The 26661-nt window shown below is 37.0% G+C and overlaps 1 protein-coding gene across 1 annotated transcript in view; it reads left to right on the top strand.

Moving 5' to 3' along the window:
• The window catches only part of IL1RAP (interleukin 1 receptor accessory protein), a 97294-nt gene extending 72112 nt beyond the window's left edge, over nucleotides 1-25182 (top strand). Inside the window, exons 8-10 of the mRNA XM_052646552.1 lie at nucleotides 11972-12115; nucleotides 13436-13579; nucleotides 24464-25182. Coding sequence (XP_052502512.1) covers nucleotides 11972-12115; nucleotides 13436-13579; nucleotides 24464-25182 — 1007 coding nt within the window. The remainder of the gene's footprint in view (nucleotides 1-11971; nucleotides 12116-13435; nucleotides 13580-24463) is intronic.
• The last annotated feature ends 1479 nt before the right edge of the window (nucleotides 25183-26661 follow it).

Genomic DNA, 26661 nt, shown 5'->3' with positions numbered 1-26661 from the left:
ACACGATTGAGCGACTTCACTTTCACTTTTCACTTTCATGCATTGGAGAAGGAAATGGCAACCCACTCCAGTGTTCTTGCCTGGAGAATCCCAGGGACGGGGGAGCCTGGTGGGCTGCCGTCTATGGGGTCGCACAGAGTCGGACACGACTGAAGCGACTTAGCAGCAGCAGCAGTCCAATATTACTTAGTCTTGACCGACAGCTTTAAAGTAAGTCATGAAATCATATGCTCATATACTTTATGTCCTTTCCTCCATATTTTCTTTTCCAAGATGGATTCAGGGACCATATATTTTTCATGTAGCTTTTACTATCAGCTTGTTTATTTCTACATTAAAGGCTCCTGTGATTTGATTGGAATTGCAAACTAATTTATAAATTGATTCAATGGGAATTGAAATTTTAGCAGTATTGAGTTTTTAAATTCATTAACATTATATCTCAGTTTATTTAGGACTAATTGAATATCCTCAGCAATGCTTGTCTTTATTTTTTGGTTTCAAGTCTTTTGCACATATTGTTAAATTTATCTCTATTATGTTGTTGATACTATTATATATAATATTTAAATATTTTCATTTCAAATTGCACATTTGTAAAAAAAATGGAATTAATTTTTATGGCCCTTTGACTTTTCCAAATTCACTAATTAAATAGGGTTTCTTTTTTTTTTTTTTTTTTATTAGCATTTTCTATACACTTGATCATGGTGTGCATGCTAAGTTGCTTCAGTCATGTCTGACTCTTTGCACCTCCGTGGACTATAGCCTTCCAGGCTTCTCTGTCCCTGAGATTTTCCAGGCAAAAATACTGGAGTGGGCTGCCATGCTCTCCTCCAGGGGCTCTTCCTGACCCAGGGATGGAACCCACATCTCTTATGCCTCCTGTATTGGCAGGGAGGTTCTTTCCACTAGTGCCACCTGGAAAGCCCACAAATAAATAGACTTTTACTGCTTTTCCAAACTTCCTACTTTTGGTTTCTTTTCCCTGACTGTCTTACTCTTTCGGACCTCCAGTGGCACGATCAGCAAAAATTGAGAACAGCCATGTTTGCATTGCTTCCTATCTTAGATGGCAAACATTCAGTTTTCATAATAACTATGATGCTACTTGTAAGTTTTTGTAGATGACTTTCATCTACATGAAGTATTAAGCTTATATTTTTGGTTTACTGAGAGTTTTGTTTCATTTTATTTTTATGATGAATGTATCTTGAATTTTTTCAGACTCTTATCCATTGAGATGATGATATTATTTTACTCTTTTATTCTGTTAATATTATACTTTACATTGGCTGATTTCAAAATGTTGATACAACCTTTCATTTCTGAGGTAAACCCCAACATCATCAGAATTTATTACCCTTTTTATATGGATGTATTTGATTTGCTAATATCTTAGAAGATTTCTGTGTTGGGGAATTTGCTCATATATTTGTTCATGAGAGATATTAGTCTGAGATTTCTTTCCTTGCAGGGATATGACTAGTAAAAATGTCATACTGGCCTTATAATATGAATTGGATGATGACCCCTCCTTTGCTATTATCTGGAAGCTTATGTATAAAATTGATATTACGTCTTACTCAAATATTTAAAAGCATTACCCACGAAACTGTCTAGGCCTGGCATTTTCTTTATAGGAAAGCTTTTAATTATGAATTCAATTTCTTTAGTAGCTGTTTGGATATTCTGTTTCTTCATGTGTCAGTTTGGGGAATTTGTCTCCTCAAATAATTTTTCATGCTTTATCTACGTTGTCACATTTTTGGCATAAAAAGTTTTTACATCATTTTGTTATTTTTTTAATGCATGCAGAATTTATAGTCATTCTCCCTCCATTCTTTCCTGATAGTAGCGATTTATATTTTCATCCAATCTGTTTATCAATCAATAAAGAGGTTTTCCAGTTTTACTGATTTTTTTCAGTGAACAAAAATGTTTTCATTTATTTCTATTTTGTATTTTATTCATTTTATTCTGTATTTTTCTTTTTGCTTGTTTTGCATTTAGTATGTTCTTCTTTTCTATCATCTGAAGTTGAAAGCTACATCACTGATTTTTAAATAATTCTTTTTTTCCTGTATAAGCATTGAGCTATAAACTTCCCTCATTAGGCCACTTTAGCTTAAACAAGCAAATGATGAAATGTTGGTTTCATTACCATTCAATTCAAATTATTTTCTAATTTTTTATAATTATTTTTTGACCCATGATTTATTTAGAAATGTGTTACTTAATTTATACATGGTTGGGAATTTTCCAGATTACATTTTTTGTCATGTTATGTACTAAAATGTAATTGAATTTTAGAAGTGACTGTTTCCACTCTTTATCTTGATAATTTTTGATATTTCATATTGTCATTAAGTCTAGGTAATCTAAAAATTCAGCAATGAATATTAAAAGGCAGGGAAAGGGTACCTGTGATTTAAAACAACTTGGGAAGACTGTAGAGTGAAGTAGAAGGAACATAGGATTTGGTGCTAAACAGGCTTCAGCTCAGGTTGTGGTTCTGGTGCAAACTGTATATATGAACTGGTTCAAGCTTTCCATTTGTCATTCTTTCGATTTCAACTCCCAGAATGTCTGTGAGACTGGAGGGAACAAGCAACAAGTACTTAACATGGTGCAGCACAGTTGATTATAAATTCTAATTTAATTCTGTTATGACCAGAAAAGATATACTCTGCATCATTTCATTTCTTTTACGTTTATTGGTGTTTCTTTAAAAGTCACAGCAGATTGTCTATCTTGGTAAATGTTTCACATGCATTTAAAAAGGGTGTATATTCTGGAGTTTTGATGTACTACAAATGTCAGCTAAGTCAATTGATGTCAGTGATGTTCAAGTCTTCAATGTACTTATTGATTTTTTTTTAATCTGCTAAACTCTCATCTTCTGAGAGCGTGGTATTGAAATTTTTACATAGAATTATGTATTTTTCTCTCTTCAGTTCTGCCATGTACTTCACATATTTTAGAACTGTGTTTTTAGATACATACACTTTTGGGACTATTATGTCTTTTTGATGAATTGACTCTTTTAAATTATGACATGTCTTTTTTTGGTTAATATTTTGTTGATATTAATTTAGCCATTCCAGATTTCCTGTAGTTAGTATTTGTATGGTATATCTTTTGTTCATTCTTCTGTTTTATCAACATCTTCATATTTAATATACATCTCTTATAGATAGCATATTATTGGCTTTTGATTTTTAGTATAACATGATAATTTCTGTATTTTCATTTATATGTTTAATCCTTTTACCTTTAATGTAATTACTAGCATTATTGGCTTCAGGTCTACCATCTTCCTACTTATTATCCAGGAGTTACACCTATTCCTTGCTTTTTGTCTCCTTTTCTGACATCTTATGGATTAATTTGATAATTTCTTGGCATTCTATTTGGCCTCTTTGGCCTACTGACTTTCAGTTCAGTTCAGGCGCTCAGTCATGTCTGACTCTTTGCGACCCCATGAATCACAGCACGCCAGGCCTCCCTGTTCATCACCAACTCCCGGAGTTCACTCAAACTCATGTCCATTGAGTTGGTGATGCCATCCAGCCATCTCATCCTCTGTCGTCCCCTTCTCCTCCTGCCCCTAATCCCTCCCAGCATCAGGGTCTTTTCCAATGAGTCAACTCTTCCCATGAGGTGGCCAAAGTATTGGAGTTTCAGCTTCAGCATCAGTCCTTCCAGTGAACACCCAAGACTGATCTCCTTTAGGATGGACTGGTTGGATCTCCTTGCAGTCCAAGGGACTCTCAACAGTCTTCTCCAACACCACAGTTCAAAAGCATCAATTCTTCGGCACTCAGCCTTCTACACAGTCCAACTCTCACATTCATACATGACCACTGGAAAAACCATAGCCTTGACTAGACGGACCTTGGTTGGCCAAGTAAAGTCTCTGCTTTTGAATATGCTATCTAGGTTGGTCATAACTTTCCTTCCAAAGAGTAAGCGTCTTTTAATTTCATGGCTGCAATCACCATCTGCAGTGATTTTGGAGCCCAAAAAATAAAGTCCGACACTGTTTCCACTGTTTCCTCATCTATTTCCCATGAAGTGATGGGACCAGATGCCATGATCTTCGTTTTCTGAATGTTGAGCTTTAAGCCAACTTTTTCACTCTCCACTTTCACTTTCATCAAGAGGCTTTTGAGTTCCTCTTCACTTTCTGCCATAAGGGTGGTGTCATCTGCATATCTGAGGGTATTAATATTTCTCCCAGCAATCTTGATTCCAGCTTGTGCTTCTTCCAGCCCATTGTTTCTCATGATGTACACTGTATAGAAGTTAAATAATCAGGGTGACAATATACAGCCTTGACATACTCCTTTTCCTCTTTGAAACCAGTCTGTTGTTCCATGTCCAGTTCTAACTGTTGCTTCCTGACCTGCATATAGGTTTCTCAAAAGGCAGGTCAGATGGTCTGGTATTCCCATCTCTCTCAGAATTTTCCACAGTTTATTGTGATCCACACAGTCAAAGGCTTTGGCATAGTCAATAAAGCAGAAATAGATGTTTTTCTGGAACTCTCTTGCTTTCTCAATGGTCCGGTGGATGTTGGCAATTTGATTTCTGGTTCCTCTGCCTTTTCTAAAATAAGCTTGAACATTTGGAAGTTCACATTTCACATACCGCTGAAGTCTGGCTTAGAGAATTTTAGCATCGCTTTACTAGCATGTGAGATGAGTGCAACTGTGCGGTAGTTTGAGCATTCTTTGGCATTGCCATTCTTTGGGACTGGAATGAAAACTGACCTTTTCCAGTCCTGTGGCCACTGCTGAGTTTTCCAAATTTGCTGGCATATTGAGTAATTCCATGTTATTTAAATTTTTTTTCTATTGTATTTACAATATCTATCTTGAACTTATCACAATCTACCTTGAATTAATCACTTGACATATTTTATAAGAACCTTAAAATGGTAAAGTTCCATTTTTTTCTCTCCTGTCTTTGTTTTATTGTAACAATGCATTTCAATTTGCATTTAAATGCCACAATACATTGCTATTATTTTTGCTTTAAATAAGTATTCTTTAAATACATTAGGAACTGAGAAAAAATTATTGTTATATTTATTTGCATATTTTCCATTTCTGACACTCTTCATTTTGGTAACATTTTAGCTGGAAAACCATTTAATATTTCTAGTGGCATACATCTGCTGGTGACAAATTCTCTCAGCTTTGTTTTTATCTGCAGGTTTATTTCATCTTAATTTTTATATTTTGATACTTTATTGACAGTTTTCAAATACATGGAAAAGTTGAAAGAATTATCCAGTGAACAATTATATAACTTGTGTAGATTCTATCATTTTGCTATCTTTGCTTTATCACATATCTACCCATCAATCCATTCTGCTATGCATACATTAATATATCTTATTATTTATACCTTTAAAGTAGTTACAGTCATGAGTAAAAGTTATCACCTAAACATATAAGCATCTTATATTATCCAAATTTTAATATTTATTTATAGTTCTCTTAGGCTTTTTTAGGTAAAGTTTGTATACAGTGACAAATTACAAATCACAGTTATGTGAACTTTGATAATATTTTAAAAATGTGTACATATTTATGGTATAACTTAAAATCAAGTATAGAATATTATCATCACCATAGACAGTAACCTCCCACTCCTTCCCCTTATCAATCAATCCTGCTACTCCTAGCTTCTCCACCACTGTCAAAGCAACTGTTCTGATTTTCCTTATCAGAATGTACTATTTTTTTCCTCTTCTAGAACTTTGTATACCTAGACCTATACAGAATGCACTCTTATAAAGCTTCTTTCACTCAGAAAATAATCTTAATAGTCATGCTGTTGTATCATTCGTTAGCTGCTTTTGTTTGCCAAGTAATTTTTTGTTGTTGTTATTGTGTGTTTTCTTTTTTTTTTAAGAATTTATTGCAGCTTAGTTATTCTTTCTCTGGGTGGAGGTCATCTGGGTTGTTCACAGTTTTGAAGAACTTCTGTTAACATTCTTATCCAAGCCTCTTCATGGACTTTTATTTTTGCTTCTCTGATGTGAGTACCTATGAGTAGAATTACCAGCTTAGTTTTATCGGAAACTCTCAGCGCTTTCTTCCCAAGTGGTAGGATCATTCTCCCCTCTCACTGAAACAGTGTATTCACATCTTTGTCAATGTTGTCACTCTTTAGTTTTGGGCTTCCCTGGTGGCTCAGCGTGAAGAATCCACTTGCCAATGAAGGAGTCATGGGTTCAATTCTGGGTGAAGAGGAGCCCCAGGAGAAGGAAATGACAACCCACTGCAGTATTCTTGCCTGGGAAATACCATGGACAGAGGGGCCTGTCCATGGGGTCACAGAGTCAAACATGACTTAGTGACTAAAACAACAGCAAACAACAATCTTAGTTTCAGCCATTCTAGTGAGTGTGGTGGTACCTCATTTTCTAGTTTTTGTTTCGCTGATGATTAAGATGCTGAGCACCTTTTCATATGCTTGTTAGTCATTGGTCTTCTTTTGTGTTATGAGTGTTCAAATACCTTGTCCATTTTATAAGTAGGTTGTTTGTATTTTCATTATCAGATCTGAGCAATTCTCTTTTCTACCCTAGATACCAGTTCCTTCTTGGATAGATATTTTGCAAATACTTTCTCCCACTCTGTATCTTGCCAGTTCCTATCTTCAGTGGTACATTAGTGATGCAGTGTAATTTATTAATGTTTTCTTTAATGGTTATTGTTTTCTTTGTTCTTAGAAATCTTTGCATACCCCTAAATCATCATAATATTTTAGATGTTATAGAGAGAAGTCTGCCCCTGTCACTTCTCTAAGACCAGAAGCTGATTTTCAAAATGTACAAGTTTGAACTAAAATAGCCAAACAAATAAGGTCTGAAGGTTAATTCAGTCATAAATCTTTGATTTACTATCAGGTGACACTAGTGGTAAAGAACCTGACTACCAATGCAAGAGATATAAGACACTTTAGTTCGATTCCTGGGTTGGGAAGATCCCCTGGAGAAGGGCATGGCAATCCACTGCAGTATTCTTGCCTGGAGAATCCCATGGACAGAGGAGCCTGGTGGGCTAAAGCCCATAGGGTCGCAAAGAGTCGGGCACAATTGAAGGGACTTAGCACATGCACACATTCCCTTTGTTATTCAGGCAAGTGACTATTATTGTAGTACCAAAAATTGTCAAGTAGTAACAACAATTTAGCAAAGAATAGACAAATATTCCATGGCAGGGAATGCTTGAAAATTCAAGAAGCTGGCATTTGGTTGGGAGATTCAATGGATAACAAGGCCCCTACTATGATACTGAATATGAAGGAGATAAATTTAAGTTTTCAAGGAGAAACAAGATTGTAGACTGATAGCTTGAAACAAGGAAAAAGACTAGAGCTATTGTACTGGCTTAACCAAGGCTGCTGCTGCTGCTAAGTCGCTTCAGTCGTGTCCGACTCTGTGCAACCCCATAGACGGCAGCCCACCAGGCTCCCCCATCCTTGGGATTCTCTAGGCAAGAACACTGGAGTGGGTTGCCATTTCCTTCTCCGATGCATGAAAGTGAAAAGTGAAAATGAAGTCGCTCAGTCGTGTCCGACTCTTAGCGACCCCATGGACTGCAGCCCACCAGGCTCCTCCATCCATGAGATTTTCCAGGCAAGAGTACTGGAGTGGGGTGCCATTGCCTTCTCCATAACCAAGGGTAGTTAGCTGCAAATTTGGGCTCTGGAAAAAGGATAGAGGGAATTCTGATTCAGAAAGAAACATTAGAGCAAGTCACTAAATTTGTCTCCATCCTGTTTAGATGATCAGTGAGAACAAAGATAGAAGTAGTTTAGGAGTCCTATATCACCCCTTTGACTGGAAACCCTTTGGTTTGGGATTGCATCAGAGTAAAATCTCTACCCCCTAAACATCAAAGACTTGAGGTGGGGCAGACGGAAAATGTGGACTAAGGATCAGCCTTTCAAACAAACCAGCAAAGCTATATTTGAAAGCTTTTTAGAGCACTTCCTAAATGTGACTCAAACCATTCAGAAAATCAGGCTTGTGGATTATTTATCTTGAGTTCAATTAGTTAAATAGCATTAGGAACTTCTTGAAATCATCAAGGTGGTCCAACAAAATGCAGTCTGTAAATATGACATGTGTAATTGTATGACATAAAATTAAAAAGCTCTAGTAGAAATAAAACAGGCAGTAGTAAAATGAATGTGGCAGAGGGAAAGCCATGAGTGTAATTGATATCTTGATCACTAAACAAGGTAACTATTGATCTTTTTTAAGAAAAATCCATTTCAGGTAAGTGAATCCACTGACCTTTTTTCATTTTTTCTTATTGTGAAATGCCCATCCAGGCAGAGCCAAAATAGCTGAGCAAATAATGAGGATGACAGTGGGAATTAGCCCAGTGTGTCGTTAACATAACATCTACTCAGAAATACCAAGGACACAGCAATTTTCATGCCAGCTACTCAAACTGATCTTAATAAATTCTCAACTGCACTGACATAGCTTTATGGCATTTATTATCTTATTTTAAAGCACTATTGTTCATGGGTTGAGTACAAGCCTGTGTGCATGCATGCTCAGTCGCTTAGTTGTATCTGACTCTGCAACCCCATGGACTGTAGCCCACCAGGCTCCTCTGTCCATGGGATTATCAGGCAAGAATACTGGAGTGGGTTGCCATTTTCTACTTCTGGGAATCTTCCAGACACAAGGAATGATTGAACCTGGGTCTCCTGCATTTGAGAGGAAGATTCTTTACCACTGTGCCACCTGGAAATCATGAGTATTAGAGTACATGGTAATTCTGTACAGCTGACTCCCAGGCTATATCTGTAGCAGGATTAGTACCCTGAGTTTAGGATAATGCATGCAAAACTCAATGATTTTTCCTGTTAATTAGAGAATTTCAGATTTTGCTCTAGGCTACTCACCGTTTTCCCCTTAGAATAGCTACCTGTTTTAAAAGGGATTTTTCACTGGCATGATCAATAATTGAACTTCATGGTAGTGTTGTGCAAAGATCTCTGAACTTTGAAGTCAGGAAGCCTGATAACAGTTCCAGATTGAAGAACATTTTTCTGTGCCTTGTCCTGGCAAACACTTAATACACACGATGTTCAGGTGTTTAAAAAGGCTTTTTCTCACCTCCACCTAATATACCTCTCCTGCCCCAAATCCTCCCCTCAGTTACCTCCCTCATATTACCCTGGTTTATTTCCTTCATAGCATGGATCACTCTCTAACAGTAACTGTCTTATTTATTTTCTTATTTACTTCCCTGCATTAGAATTTTAGCCCCAAAAGGGCAGAGACCCTTCCTGTTTTATCTACTGTTATAACCTCAACAGCTTCTAGCAAATGGTAGATGCCAATAAGTAATTGTCAAATCAGCTAATATATAATTTAAGCCACTTCTGTTTCAGATCCAGAAATATTTTGTTCCATCTCAAACTCTTAAGTTTCACTCAGTTCAGTTCAGTCGCTCAGTCGTGTCTGACTCTTTGCGACCCCATGAATCGCAGCATGCCAGGCCTAACTGTCCATCACCACCTCCCGGAGTTCACTTAGATTCACGTTCATCGAGTCAGTGATGCCATCCAGGCATCTCATCCTCGGTCGTCCCCTTCTCCTCCTGCCCCCAATCCCTCCCAGCATCACAGTCTTTTCCAATGAGTCAACTCTTCGCATGAGGTAGCCAAAGTACTGGAATTTCAACTTTAGCATCATTCCTTCCAAAGAAATCCCAGGGCTGATCTCCTTCAAAATGGACTAGTTGGATCTCCTTGCAGTCCAAGGGACTCTCAAGAGTCGTCTCCAACACCACAGTTCAAAAGCATCAATTCTTCAGTGCTCAGTTTTCTTCACAGTCCAACTCTCACATCTATACATGACCACTGGAAAAACCATAGCCTTGACTAGATGGACCTTTCTTGGCAAAGTAATGTCTCTGCTTTTGAATATGCTATCTAGGTTGGTCATAACTTTTCTTCCAAGGAGTAAGCATCTTTTAATTTCATGGCTGCAATCACCATCTGCAGTGATTCTGGAGCCCCCCAAAATAAAGTCTGACACTGTTTCCAATGTTTCCCCATTTATTTCCCATGAAGTGATGGGACTGGATGCTATGATTTTCATTTTCTGAATGTTGAGCTTTAAGCCAACTTTTTCACTCTCCACTTTCACTTTCATCAAGAGGCTTTTGAGTTCCTCTTCACTTTCTGCCATAAAGGTGGTGTCATCTGTATATCTGAGGTTATTGATATTCCTCTCGGCAATCTTGATTCCAGCTTGTGTTTCTTCCAGTCCAGCGTTTCTCATGATGTACTCTGCATATAAGTTAAATAAGCAGGGTGACAATATACAGCCTTGACGTACTCCTTTCCCTATTTGGAACCAGTCTGTTGTTCCATGTCCACTTCTAACTATTGCTTCCTGACTGCATACAGATTTCTCAAGAGGCAGGTCCGGTGGTCTGTTATTCCCATCTCTCTCAGAATTTTCCACAGTTTATTGTGATCCACATAGTCAAAGGCTTTGGCATAGTCAATAAAGCAGAAATAGATGTTTTCCTGGAACTCTCTTGCTTTTTCCATGATCCAGCAGATGTTGGCAATTTGATCTCTGGTTCCTCTGCCTTTTCTAAAACCAGCTTGAACATCAGGAAGTTCACGGTTCACATATTACTGAATCCTGGCTTGGAGAATTTTGAGCATTACTTTACTAGCATGGGAGATGAGTGCAACTGTGCGGTAGTTTGAGCATTCTTTGGCACTAGTAAAGCTGATAAAGCAGCCACATGAGGTTACAAATACATGGTATAGTACTAGACTTATTTTAGGGCTTCCCTGATAACTCAGTTGCTGAAGAATCCACCTGTGATGCAGGAGACCCAGGTTTGATTCCTGGGTCAGGAAGATCTCCTGCAGAAAGGACAGGCTACCCACTCCAGTATTGGGCTTTTCTTGTGGTTCATCTGATAAAGAATATGCCTGCAGTGTGGGAGACCTGGGTTTGATCCCTGAGTTGGGAATATTCCCTGCAGAAGGGAAAGAGTACCCACTCCAGTAGAGTCAGACACAACTGAGTGACTTTCACTTTCAGACTTATTTTAAATATCACATAGTACTAGACTTATTTTAAATAACACTACTTAGAAGTCTGAAATGTTATATCCAGAAATGTTCATTCAGTTCCCAGAGTTCTCAAGATAGGATGGATGAAGAAGACATACTCTCTACCTAGACGACTGTAACAATGTATAGTTTAATGGTGAGTGATAAAGAGTGGAGAAGCAGGCTTGTAGAATGTATATCCCAGAACTGTACACCTGAGAGATACTTTCAGAGCCAAGCATACTTGGCTCTGAATTAGGTGGATATCCTCATTTTCTCTTCAATAATAATAAAATTGTTGAGGCCTATTGTGAAATATAAAGAAAAAGGAATTAAATTTCTTCCATATGGCGCTGGATAAGAGGATGAAACTAAGACTGATATAAACACATTAAAATTTTTGCTCAGTTAGCTGCTCCAACAATTACAATGCTACCAGTGTCAAGAGCTCATCTAGTAAGAGCTGGACATAGGATGGAGTTACACTTTACAAAAATATTTTTGAGAAGATTTAGTTGTCAGTTTGTGAGTCAGATTGGATGACCTTTTAAATTGTTCCCGATAAGATCTGTTCTAATTTGTAATATCATCGAAGTGTATTCAAATCATATATATTTGCTTAAAAGCACCTTCTGTGTCAGTTTCTGGGAACAAAAAGATAAATAGGCCACAATCTGGTATTAGAACATAGTGCTTAACCTCCACCATGTGATCTCTGCTTGTTCACAGATATAGGTCAGGTTCATGACTCAGCTGCTTGGTTTAACCAGCTGTTTGCAGAATGATGGGTCACCATGACTATCATGCACAAATCAGTTTGTTTCTTTGTTGGTTTCTCCAATGATAGCTCCAAGGTACACAGTGGAACTGGCATGTGGCTTTGGAGCCACAGTTCTCCTGGTGGTGATTCTCATTGTTATTTACCATGTTTACTGGCTGGAGATGGTCTTATTTTACCGGGCTCATTTTGGAACAGATGAAACCATTTTAGGTGAGTAATGAGAATTTCATGTATATCTCCTGACTAGAATCTTGAGAAAACATATTGGCTTGATAAAACCTGGATTAGTTGGAAGATATAATCAGACTAACTTTGGTTTCAGCCCTTACTATTGAAAATCTTTCTAATGCATATTAGCCTGCTTTCTTGGGTCAATATATGATTTAGTCTAGATTGGCACTATCTGAATAGAAATACAATATGAACCACGTATGTAATTTAATATTGTTCTAGTGGTCACATAAGGAAAAAGAAAATAAAAGTGAAAATAATTTTAATAATTATGTTATCTAACATGTTCAAAAGGCTATCATTTTAGCTTGTAATTTAATATTATGTTAACAGAGATATTTTAGTCTTATTTTTGGTACTAAAAAATCTTCAAAGTTCAGCATGTATTGTGTTTTACACTTGCAGCATACCTCCATTCAGACCAGATACATTTCCAGTGCTTAATAGCCACTTGTGGCTTGTGGTTATTGTACTAGACAGTGTATGTCCACACTTTTTACTCACAGGTTATCTGTGTACCAGAAGAATCACATGGAAGCTTACTAAAAGGAGCATCTAAAGGCTAGCCCCTATTATGAATCAGCATCTACATTTCAACAGTATCCCAAAATGATTTGTGTACACATTATAGTTTAAGAAACACTGTTTTGGTGCCTCTATGCCAGGTGACAAGAATGAAACATTTAATTACCAATTCTAATACCCATCCCATAAAGAATCTCATTGAATGGGTTGTAGAAGAGACAGGCACCTGTATTTTTAACAAGAGATGATTTTTATAATTAGGCAACTGGGAGAAAAATTGGTTCATCAAATCTAAGCATATTTTAATTGTAGGTATTTTCAGGTATACGTGATTTAAACATTTCTCAAGGTTTTGCTCAATTTATTATTCTTATATATTAGTGAGTGACATACGAGGGCAGGAATTAGAAATGTTCTGCATGGTATTTTTGCCAGCATCTCTGACTGAGTAACTATTTGCTTCCTGATTCCATCAGTTCATAGTCGAATGAGCCGAACCTCACTCATTCTCCACTACAAACTCTGAACTCACTGAGATGAGAGTAGAAGACACATCAGATAAACTTTGCAATTACACCTCAAAATAGTCATTTTGCCTGGAGCCCTGTCGCAGGTGGGGAATCACACTGAAATCTGTCAGCTAATTCACATGTGTAAAAAATGAAAATATCTAATATCCAAAAGTTTGATTTAAGAAAAAATACAGCACTATTGAGAAACTTTCCTAATTTATATTGGATCTGTGTTTTGTGTCTTTTATTAAATTTTTGCTAGATGGAAAGGAATATGATATTTATGTATCCTATGCAAGGAATGCTGAAGAAGAAGAATTTGTATTACTGACCCTCCGTGGAGTCTTGGAGAATGAATTTGGATACAAGCTGTGCATCTTTGACCGAGACAGTCTGCCTGGGGGAAGTAGGTATTTCAGATGAGTACAGGTGATGCTACACTGAAAGGCAGAGTAGATCTCTAGCTTCGGGTCACACGTAAGAGTCATAGCACAGTTCTGTGTTGACATCTTTGGACATTTAAATGCCCAGTTCGTTTTGTAACAGATAGAGACTCTCTAGGAATAAGTCTGGTCTTCCCAGATGTCTCAGTGGTAAAGAATCGGCCTGCCAACGCAAGAAACACAGGAGATGTGGGTCCTATCCCTGGCTCAGAAAGATGCCATAAGGAAGGAAATGCCAATCCACTCCAGTATTCTTACCTGAGAAGTCCCATGGACAAAAAGTTTTGGCAGGGTACAGTCCATGGGTCACAAAGAGTCAGACATGACTTAGCAACTAAACAACAACAACAGGAATAATTCTACATTGTAAGATGTAGATTATTCAAGTGCAGTTTTAGGTTTTAAAATATTTCCCCAGTAAGTTTTAAAAACAATGTCAGGAAAGTGTAGATGCAGAGTGCATTGGAGCTCTGCTAAGAGCCACAGCTTTAAACATTTTGTTTACTCACATTTAGATTTGTAGAAGGTTTAACTAATTTGCACTAATTTGCCTAGAATTTTTTCATAAAGAGTGAGTTTAAAACATTTGTATACAGATAAGATTTACTCAATTTTGCAAAAAGTGAGGCACAGAAGAGAGTGCATGGAATCCTCCATTATATTACTTACTGATAGTAATTAGAATATTTTCCTTCCTTTTTTTTCATTCTTGTTTTCTTGAAAACCAGTGCTGCTCAAATCCCTTCTTTCCTTGTGTCTGTTTCTTCCTTCATATCAAATTACACATTTGAAATGAGTTTAACATTTTACAAAGGCCAGTATATCCTAATAGGTATAAAAAGATTGAAATGCTGAATGATTTAAAATAAAATATACCTCTAATTTTCAGATCCAGACAGTAACACATAAAGTGATGCTACATTCGAGTCTCTTTTATAAATGCATAATAGCACTCATAAACCCACTGTTAAACTCTGTACTGTTAAAATGAATGAATATATCTAATCTTTGCAACAAACTAATTTATTTTCTTCCCCTAAATCCTGTTTACATTAATCAGTTAGCATATTTTTTAGTTATATTGATAATTTGAGAGAGAGAATGGACATTAATATTTATTCTTATTTTGAATTAGCTGGATCACTTTATGTCCAAAATCATCATCCAAAAGTCCATCATGCTTCTTTTCTGTAGGAGATATCTCTTTCAGCATAATTTTGTCAGAAAATGATGACTTGACTATATAGATAAAGGACAAATCCCACTCATTTTGAAGCTTAAAATCTTAAATAATTAATTCATCTAATTATTCCTTCATAAGTCTTTCAACTGATATTTACTACTATCTGAACAGTTACGTGAAGATATACAGTATAACAATGTAAGACTCCGGCAGGGATTGATAGTTTTTGTAGAATTCAAGTTCTATGTAATTACTCTTGCACTTTGCTCTTGATGACTGATCTTTGTGATCTTTTGCATTCTCCCTGCTGCTTTTACTCAGTCCTCTTTGCCTCTAGGTCTCTTTCCCTGCTTACACGCAGTCAATCAGCAACGGTGCTTCCTGGATTCTCCTCTAGGCTGCACATGCTATTTTAATTTCAACTCTCTCGCCATTGCCTCTGTACCTGTGAAGATTAAAGGGCAAGATGACTGCTAAGGGGAGTTGGGAGTATGGTAAACCTTGAGATGGTCTTCCACAACACTGGTGCATTCCCTGGAGTTGCCTTCTATCTGAACCCCAGGAAAAGGATTATTCCGTCCTTGATAAGCAACCTCGAGGAGATGGATTATTCCCAAGAATTTAGTGACAGGAACTAATCAGAACCCTTGACAACAGAATAAAATTATACAGCATTTCCATTTTCCCCTGCTGCTTCTTCTTTTTCGACCTGAAGAAACCATTTGCTTGCCAGTGAAGGCACACGCATCAGCTAGCAGCTGCTGAAACACATGGCTTCTTAGTAATGACAGGAGTTTAAGGAGAAAGATTCAGGGACTAATTTAGGCTCCAGAGCAGAGCAGAATAGAAAGCTGAGCTGAGAATGGGATTCCAGTCAAAATGCCATTCAATTGGCTAGATTTTCTTCAGTTCCTATTCCAATGATATAGAATAGTCTGTGTCTGGGAGGTGCCTGACAGTAGAGAGGGACTCCCAAAAAATGAAGTGTTTTACTCTTGCTGTTCTGTGTTAGTGAAAAGTGAATTTCTATGATTTAGCACTATAATGTATATTTTTTACTACTCATTGGCAGTAGAGAGTTAATACATGGGTATCTTTCGGGAGAGAGGGAACAAGACCTGATTTTGCTGGGCCAAAATATACCACACAGTTTGAAGAAATTGATTTCAGTACTACCCACACATTCTTCATGTCCCAAATGATGCTTCTGAAGACCAAGGTCATAGGAATACATTTTGACTTTATGCCTATTTGGAATTCCTTCAGGGTTGGAATGTGTGGATTCAGTCTCTATTCTCCCTGAAGAGAGTGACATTTTCTGAACATTTTCTGAATCCTTGGGTCTAAGGATTAAGTGTTGTTGAACAAAGTTTCACCCCAATTCTCAAACTATTTTGCTAATTTCTTTTCACTTGGTCCTCAAGCCCCACACTTTGAGGGAGTTCTTGGCCATCACTAATCCCCATGGTGTTTTCTTTCCCAGTTGTCACAGATGAGACCTTGAGCTTCATTCAGAAAAGCAGACGCCTCCTGGTTGTCCTAAGCCCCAACTACGTGCTCCAGGGAACCCAAGCCCTCCTGGAGCTCAAGGCTGGCCTAGAAAACATGGCCTCTCGAGGCAGCATCAACGTCATTTTAGTACAGTACAAAGCTGTGAAGGAAACGAAGGTGAAAGAGTTGAAGAGGGCGAAGACGGTGCTCACGGTCATTAAATGGAAAGGGGAGAAATCCAAGTATCCACAGGGCAGGTTCTGGAAGCAGCTGCAGGTGGCCATGCCAGTGAAGAAAAGCCCCAGGTGGTCTAGAAGTGGCGAGCAGGGTCTCACTTATTCATCCTTGAAAAATGTATGAAAGAGCCAGTGAATGATGGATGAAAAGATCCAGCAATACTCCAAGAAGGAAAGATTCCCCTGCTTTATTCCCAGTGTGTTGTTCATGAACAGAAACAGATTCTATGGAAGCCTCCCCATAGAGATAAATTCAGGGTTACTGTAGAACTGTTCTGCTTCCTCAGGAAATACCAAGGCTTAGAATGATCATGCCACCACTTGTCACCAGTGCCTGAGGTCACTCCATTTTTTTCAAGAATTGGTGATGCAAAATTCCGCTTCTGCATCCTCCATTCCTGTTTCTACTCATATCTATTCACTCACTCTCTCTCTCTCTCTCTCTCTTTTTTTTTTTTGGAATAATCTTAATATTATGGGGAAGCCTTTGTTATTGATTTAAAGACCCCTTATAGATGAGTCAGGACTTCCCTGGTGGCTCAGACGGTAAAGCGTCTGTCTACAATGCGGGAGACCTGGGTTCGATCCCTGGGTTGGGAAGATCCCCTGGAGAAGGAAATGGCAATCCACTCCAGGACTATTGCCTTGAAAATCCCATGGACAGAGGAGCCAGGTAGGCTACAGTCCATGGGGTCGCAAAGAGTCGGACATGACTAAGCAACTTCACTATCACTATAGATGAGTCATCTGTTAACAAGGTCATTAAGAGTTTCAAGTATAGTTTTCTTTTCTTTTTATTCATCCCTTAAAAGATAATCAGGGCCTAAATTTATCTTTGCTAAGGAAAATAAACTGTTTTGCTCATCCTACTATGCTAGACACCCTCACAGCAAGACCAACACCATTTATGATGTTATAAAGCAGGGTGACTGTAAACGTTCCTTATGATTGGCTTAAAGGGCTTTCCCGCATTGTCTACTGTCATCTCCCCCCACCACCCCCTGAACTCTATCTCAGGTAGTTGGTATCATATTTGTCACCTTGAAAACTATGTAATAGCATTTTATTACAGTAAACTCCCAATTATCTGTAGGTTGACCCATATCCATCACTCCATCTCCCTTCCTCCTGCATTCTGGGTCAGTCATTCAGAGCATGCAGGCGGCTCCACACTTGATTCATTGGAGAGGAAGCTTCTCTTACTGGTGCTAATATTGCGTAAAAGAAGAGCAAAAAGCTTTCAAGGGCATTTTCTGTCTTATAAGAAAAGCAAAGAACAGGATGTTTGTCAATTTGTCTTTTAATCTTAGCTTTGCTAATGTGAATATTATGAAAATAATTTCTCTTTACTTGTTTCTGTCTCCCCATTGTAAAGTGTTAAAGTTAGACTTAGGGACCTTGAGAGTGCTTTTAGCATTAATACTCTAAAAGTATTAACTGGACCCTGAGTAGTTTTCATATTTTATTCACTGATAAGTTAATAACACTCACTTCAAACAAGTTAGACGGAAAAGTCACTGTCAACTAAACATGTTTTAGTTTGTATAAGTAAAACTTTACTGTTCTTAAGACTTGGAAAAGTGAAAACTAAGTCCAGGGTTTACAGAGTGGTGAATATCTATGTTACATATAGATTTTTAAAAAATATATATGTATATACATACAAAATTATATATATATATAGCATATATACACATGAATTACAGATACACATACATACATACATGAATTGTATATATATACACACACACTACACACACATATATGTATATATATATCCACATATGACTTTAAATAGCCATTGGCACAATATTACAAATTACTGGAGCTCTTATCCAGTTTTTAAATTATGTTTTTTACTGTAATATTTTATGTCACTGTTTTCTGCACATTAATAATATTTGTGAATTTACAGCTCCCAGAGTAGTTGTTGTTAACTCCTGCCCTCCCTAAATTAGTAACAATAACTTACTACTGCCACAGTTGATCTGAGTGCAGTGGCTTCTGTTTTGCACAGAACTTCCATGGTCTCTGCTAAGCAGTAGCCAGCCCCATGGCATTAATTGACCATCTACTGTATTCTGAGCACACATACTTAGAAATTATGTTAATCTTAGTGCTCAACTCTTGGAGAGATAAGTCTCTATTTGGACTTTTAAGTAATAAAGGAAAAGAAAATAAAAATACCTATAAATGAGCCTGGGTATCCTATGAAAATAATAATTCATAATTTAAGGAAATCCTTATCTTAGTAGTATGAATGTTGATAAACTATTCTAAAATTATCTCCTATATTTGTGTCCTTCTGATTACTAAAGTCTATTTAATAAATCATATTTCTATGGAGGAGTTATTATTTTAAATAAAACAAAAGCTTCATGAATCATTGACTATAAAACTACGGTATGGGGGTCATCTTGGATCTAATGTTTTTAGCTTTGTTAATGCTTTTCATTACTACAAAGCACGATTACTCCTTCTATTAACCCTTTCATCACAAGACCAGGGGAGAACTGACCCCAGATAAGATTTGAATTTCAATTCAAGAATGAGCTTTAGGTAGATGAGGGACAGCCCCATTATCAAGGGGCCATTCTCTTGCCAGTGCAGCATCTTTTTGCACTTTTGGATTTCATATTTATGCTAAATGATGTTTGGTACCCCTAGAAACTTCTAGATAAATTTTGTTCTATTTATATTACTGTATTTGCTACTGAACGTTTTCAAATGCTAAAAATCTAAAGCAACTCAAATTGAAATGATATCTCATCCTAAGATAATTTTGTTTCAAGAGTTCTTTTTTTGTTTGTTTGTTTTATGATCCAGAAGATGCCCAGTACAGATTATTTGAGAGAGAAGGAGAAACATACATTGGACAGCAAGGAGAAATCTCTCTCTAATATTAAAAACAAAAGTATCCAGTGTTAAAAAGAAAAATCTCAAAGGTTTTAGGTATATGGTATAAAGACCTTCTGCACCCAATTAAACAAACAAACAAAAAAGACATGATATATAGAGTGTCCAATTACACAACCATATAAAATAATTTAATTTTTTCTGCATTGTAGTTTAGATGATTCCCTAATATTCTAATAAACAAGTACTCCATTTTATTGGAAAACAAAAGTTTCACTCCACGTGTTAATTCTCTATTTTCTTTCCATAGGTTTTTCATATTTTAAGACTATCTTTTTTATTTTATCCATAAATGTTTGTATTTTCCATTTTCCATTTGATTTGTAAATTTGTTTATTTTAAAAATAAACCATTTATTTTCACCTTTGAATTTTATTTTGTGCATGTGTTTTATGTATTTTTCATGTTTGGGCATAAGAAGTGAGAATAAAAAGAATGATACACTTAGAAAAAGAAATGTTTTAAGGGACATTAGTTTTCTCTTTCTGAGAAAAATCTGAAAAAAACTGGGAACTTCAACTCAACATTTTCTTTACCTCTGAGTAAAAGAGTTACTTAAGTAAAATGGATTGATCTAATATACCAGACATCTGTATGTGTGTGTGTGTGTGTGTGCATGTGCACACGTGAATGAGTGTGGAGAGAAAGAATCAAAAGAGAGAATGAGATGGAGAAAAAGATGAGGAATAGAGACAAAGAGAGAATAAAGAAAGGCAGAGAGAGAGGAGAGAGTTTTAATATAGAGACACAAACCTATTTCTTTTTGTTCAGCTTGAAACTTGGACAGTTAACAGTAGTAGCCTACCTTTTATAAGTTTTCAACTTGAAAGCAGTTGCCTTAAAAAAGATCAACTAATAATGCCTTGCCTTTAGTTAGCAGGTGATCATTTGAATCAGATATGCATTTCTATTTCAAACAAATCAGTGATAAATATTTGAAAAGACATTTTCTTTTGAGTTAATATTAAGTCTGTAGTAAAAGGGAGCTTTCTTGCTTTTTAAAATAAATCTTATTTATTTCAAGAATATTTATTGGGCCTCTATAATTTAACTGGTTTGCTTAGTAAAAATTTTCCTCCAAAACATTTCCTTGTTTCAAACCAGTCTCCAAAGAGTAGACTTAGGATCAATGCATGGAAGTTACAAAAAAAGCAATCTTTACTCATTTAAGAAACAACTTTAAAGCAGAGTTGGAACATAATGTATATCACTGTCTTTGGAGATATAAGCACCCAGGTGATGCAGTGGTAAGGAATCCTCCTGCCAATGCAAGAGATGCAGGTTCAATCCCTGGGTCAGGAAGATTGCCTAGAGAAGGAAATGACAACCTACTCCAGCCTATTTTTGCTTGGAAAATTTCATGGACAAAGGAGGCTGGCAGACTATACTCCATTGTGTTGTAAAGAGTTGGACACAACTGAGTGAACAACTGAGGTTATTAGGTCTTTGACACAAGTAAACATGAAGTATAACAGGAGACACATTCAGCAACTTATCTATTTCTCTGTTTTTACTCAAGGGATGTGAAGTATTCTTAGCAATGGGTTAACTAAGTATTTCACTTTTATTTTAAACCCTAATAGACAGAATTTTAAAACTTTGAATCCACAGTTTAAGTCAATCTTCTAAAGCTCCCATTCAATTCAGTTCAGTTCAGTTCAGTCGCTCAGTCGAGTCCGACTCTTTGCAACCCCATGAATCGCAGCACGCCAGGCCTAACTGTCCATCACCAACTCCCAGAGTTCACTCAGACTCACATCCATTGAGTCAGTGATGCCATCCAGCCATTTCATCCTCTGTCGTCCCCTTCTCCTCCTGCCCCCCATCCCTCCCAGCATCACAGTCTTTTCCAATGAGTCAACTCTTTGCATGAGGAGGCCAAAGTACTGGAGTTTCAGCTTTAGCATCATTCCTTCCAAAGAAATCCCAGGGCTGATCTCCTTCAGAATGGACTGGTTGGATCTCCTTGCAGTCCAAGGGACTCTCAAGAGTCTTCTCCAACACCACAGTTCAAAAGCATCAATTCTTCGGCACTCAGCCTTCTTCACAGTCCAACTCTCACATCCATACATGACCACAGGAAAAACCATAGCCTTGACTAGATGGACCTTAGTCGGCAAAGTAATGTCTCTGCTTTTGAATATGCTATCTAGGTTGCTCATAACTTTTCTTCCAAGGAGTAAGCGTCTTTTAATTTCATGATTGCAGTCACCATCTGCAGTGATTTTGGAGCCCCCAAAAATAAAGTCTGACACTGTTTCCACTGTTTCCCCATCTATTTCCCATGAAGTGATGGGACCGAATGCCATGATCTTCGTTTTGTGAATGTTGAGCTTTAAGCCAACTTTTTCACTCTCCACTTTCACTTTCATCAAGAGGTTTTTGAGTTCCTCTTCACTTTCTGCCATAAGGGTGGTGTCATCTGCATATCTGAGGTTATTGAGATTGATATGGAATCAATATTAGTCTATCCATTATTTTAATATTGTGCTCAGTAAACATTGAATAATAATAATTTAATCAAGGTGATTAATTCAAAAGCATACCATGCAGTAGACATTGACCTAATGGTATTGATAAATTGTCCAGCAACCCTACAAATTTGCTCTCATTATACGTATTTTATAGATGGATGAATTCAAACTTTAAAGATACTAAAATAAATGATTATACTATTAAGATAAATGGAGAAACCAGTATTTTAATTCAGATTAGTCTTTCAAATTAGATGCCCCTATTTTTTAAAATCTGTACTTCAAGTTTTAAGAGAAAGAGAGAGAGGTTTAATACACTCTCACATACCAGTAATCTAGCTAAAGAAAAAAATTACAGTCCTAGTTTTCTTTTAGTTTTCTTTCTACTCCCACGTTAATACCTAGGATACTGTAACTTTTATTGGCAGGATTATTCTAGAGTTGTGAAGAGTTATAGATCAGAAACTGTCACTCCAAACCCAATTTATGACCACACACAAAATAACTGGTCTTATCAATCTATAGCCACACCTCAGGTTTTCTTCTTCTTTTTTTTTTTTTGTACCCAAACAGAACAAACAACCTAATTTAAGATGCCCTCTCCAAATAATAGTCATCATTTAAAAATATAATAATTAACATCCTCAAATATGAAATTTAACAGTATGGAAGATATTAAAATAGGCCATAAAGGAAGCAGTTTCTCAAAGTATTATATGAAGATGCCAAGATATAGATCAACTCTTATCTGAAAACCATGTTCTAATCTATTCCTCAATGTCTGGAACTCCACCATTCATATTTACTTATTTTATTTTTTTGCATTACCCTCTCTAAAAGGCAAATCCTCCACTTTCAAGTGGATTACCAAAATTAAAAACAAACAAACAAAAAGCCATAAGCTTTAAAGACAATTTTTTTAGAGGGTCTAAGACAATGTTTTATTTTCAACAATGGTACCCCCTTTGGACAGAACAAACATTTTGCTAAAGTGACTATTTAGAAATGAACCACACATACCCAGAGTTACACACCTCCTCCCTACACGCAATTTGAGTGCACGAGTTCCTTTTGTTGAAAAATTATGCATGTTATCTTAAGGTTATATCATATTCATCATGATACAAGAGAAACAGTAGACTTCCTAAAGTCACATCCTTGGTTTTTTTTTTTTTCAAATCCTTGGTTTTATGAAAGGTAGAAACATAAGATTCTGAATAAGATAGGAAAGAAAAAGGAGTTACCAAGACACACAGATACACACACACACACACACACACACACACACACACACACACACAAACAGGCTTTGAAGATAAGTGATGGAAGCAAAAAGAAAAGATTAAAGCAAAAAGTCACTAAAATACTTTGCGCTTTTGATAAAGCCAGTCACAAGTTCTTAAACACTGAGCACATCTCTTTTTGTTTTTCTTCAAATTCATGTTAAACTTAGCAGTTGGAAAGAAATAATATGGTAGAGAGCAAAGCTCCTTCATTCCCTGTCAAATTCATAATCCAATTCACTGAAAGCTTTCAGCTTGTCTTCACAGACTGAGTTTCTCCCTCAGTGCTTCACTCCTGGCCTGAGAAGCATAGGTGCTCAATCTCATGGTCTGTTCACAGTATGTGTTTTCAGAGTTGTCAACAGCTGCAATTTACAAGTTTGGAATTTCCTTCAGAAAATCTGTTTAAGCTCCTAAATCTCACAATGAGTTTAGCACGGAGTTTATCTCAAGAAGCTTCTGTTAGGTTTTGCCCAAATCCACCGCAATAACTATTAGAATTGAATGCTTGGTGAGAAGTCTAATTGGATGGTTTTTACCAGTTATTGTTGTCATTGTTTTTGCCTCTTTAATTGTTATGCAAACCAATTCTTGGCATACAGAGAAAAAGAAAAGGAATTTTGGTTGCCATCACAGTCAATACTATGAACTGTCTGATATATCCAAAAATTTTAAGTATCAAGAGCTATAACTGTGTGGACCTTAGGAGCGAGTAATGCCCTGTAGATCTTTGCTGATAAGACTGTGTCTGGAGCATTATGTTCAGTCCTGTTCATGATAATACTCTTAGGTGACATATATACATAAACTGAATGTTATTAAGAAAAAAATCAATAAAAGTAGGGAAGAGACTTGATACCAATTCATATGGAGAATAAGATTTAAAATTCATGAAGTTATTTAATCTAGAGATGAGGAAAAAAATACAATGAGATCACAATAATTATGAAATACTTAAAGTATTTTAAACTGTCAGATCTAAGACCACTAAAGTACAAGGAAACAACTTTTCAAAACAAAAAATTATTTACAAGTAGAACTGAAATAAGCTGCTTTTACAGGTGGTTACTTCCTCATGCTTGAAGGCAGCAGACACTGCAACAATAAGAATAGTGTAGATGAGATTCCTTACCTGGGTAGATTATTTAACACTTCGATCTTGTATTTTCAAGTGTTCGTTGCCTGTCCTCCCTAAGACTATCAACAATGAACTGAAACGTGTATGTTTTCACTAGGGATTGTCCTATCTTTCATTTTCCTATAGATACAGTGGAAGCAGTTTTTGACTTCATTCAAAGGAGCCGGAGGATGATTGTTGTGCTGAGCCCAGATTATGTGACAGAAAAGAGCATCAGCATGTTAGAGTTCAAACTGGGTGTCATGTGCCAGAACTCCATTGCCACCAAGCTCATTGTGGTTGAGTATCGTCCCCTTGAACAGCCACACCCAAGCATCCTACAGCTGAAGGAGTCTGTATCTTTTGTGAGCTGGAAGGGAGAAAAGTCAAAACATTCTGGCTCTAAATTCTGGAAGGCCTTGAGACTGGCTCTTCCACTGAGAAGTCTGAGTGCCAGCTCTGGCTGGAATGAGAGCTGCTCTTCCCAGTCTGACATCAGTCTGGACCACGTTCAAAGGAGGAAAAGCCGTTTGAAAGAGCCCCCAGAACTCCAGAGCTCAGGGAGAGCTGCAGGCGCTTCTCCGGGCCCAGACACGATGTCGAAGCACAGAGGGAAGCCCTCTGCAGGCTGCCGGTGCTGTGTCACCTACTGTGAAGGAGAGAGTCAGCTTAGGAGCAAGAGCCGGGCAGAGATCCACACCCAGCCCCAGTGGGAGACACACCTTTGTAAGCCTGTTCCCCAAGAGTCAGAAACTCAATGGATACAAAATGGCACCAGATTGGAACCCCCTGCCCCCCAGATTTCAGCCCTTGCTCTTCACCATTTCACGGATTTATCCAATAACAATGACTTTTATATCTTATAATTACTGTGTGGTGGGTGGTGGCTGCTATTTCTACCAGCCTGTTATGTGTCATGAACCTATGGGAATAATTGACATTTTTATCATCTAACGGACTATCAGGTTGTGTCCCCTTTATTGATTTTTAAAAACTATTTATTTCTAGGAGACAAAAGACCTGAAGGACCTGAATCCAGATTTATTGCCTCTAATGGCCTCAGAAGAGCACACTCTTCTTGGGCCCTAGAAGGTCAGTATGTGCAAGTTGCCGAAAGTCTGATCCTCTCTCTTACCCCATGGTTTTAAACAGAGCAAAGAATTTCAGTGTTTCCTTTGAGTTTGTTGACCAACCTCATACTATAAGTCAGTCAGGTGTACTTGGGCTATGACACTTAACAGGGTATGTGCATCTCGAGGGAGCATCATGGAAAGAAGTCAGTTTCAGTTTTGGTGGAAGCTGTAGGAACGGGCTCAATGGGAAACCTACAGAACATTTTCCCAGGAAGAACCAAGTACTCCCACACAGGGATGTGTAGAGTTCTGTCTCACTGTAAACTAGTGTTCTCTAAATTGCCTAAAGTTGTTAGCATCAATAAAGTTATATTTTTATGTGATTTCATTTGTACTAACAAATTTTTACCTCTCTCTTTCCCTTCTACTTTTTCATGACTTTTAAATTCATATCTGCAGACTATTCTTTTAAGGAAATTGAGATTTGGTTTGGGTACTAGGAAAGCTGAGCTGTATCTTTAGTTTCTTTCTAGGAATGATCTAGGAAAGGGCCAAAAGAGAATAAGAAATGTCTCAAAGGAAATGAAGAGCTATACAAAAATATCATTATAATTTTAGAAATGATAGCTGAAAAATCCAGTACGGTTAGGGGTTAGGGTAGAGTTTGGTCCATCAATCCCTTCTTCTCATTTGGAATTCTGAGACTAGTCATTCAAGGACCTACAAGGATCAAAGAGTAAGAAAAAGGAGAAAAGACGGCCACATATAAGTATAATACAATGCTCTTCATCTAGTACTCATGTGTATATGGACATAGATAGAGATAAATATCTCTTTAAATATTTTAATACAATCATAAAAGGCACATAGCATTTGATTTCCAAGTCAGGGAGAAAATAGAGATAATTAAGCCTGGAGGTAAAGTATATATTTCTTTAAAAAGGAGCATCCTTCACTCTGTTTCATTTGATTCCTGTCAATGATTAAGCCCCAGTGTTGAAAAAGTGTCATTTTTCAAATGAATCTCAAAATCCAGATTTTTAAGTAATCTGTCAATTATGAAATGACTTAAAAAAAAAAAAAAACCTAAACACATGAGCACATATTCACCCAAAGGGCCACTAATTTGTAATTTCAGAGCTAAAGTATTCATTCAAAAAGCATATGTCGAATGGGTATCCAAATAACCCTGGTGATATTGAGACTGAAGAACACAGACTGGCCCTAAGGAAATAATGGAAAACATTTATTCCCTCCCCAAACTGAAGACAT

Source organism: Budorcas taxicolor, chromosome 1, assembly GCF_023091745.1.
Source record: "Budorcas taxicolor isolate Tak-1 chromosome 1, Takin1.1, whole genome shotgun sequence".
Lineage (NCBI taxonomy): Eukaryota > Metazoa > Chordata > Mammalia > Artiodactyla > Bovidae > Budorcas > Budorcas taxicolor.
Note: the sequence above shows the minus strand (reverse complement) of the source record. Positions and strands in the feature narration are given on the sequence as shown.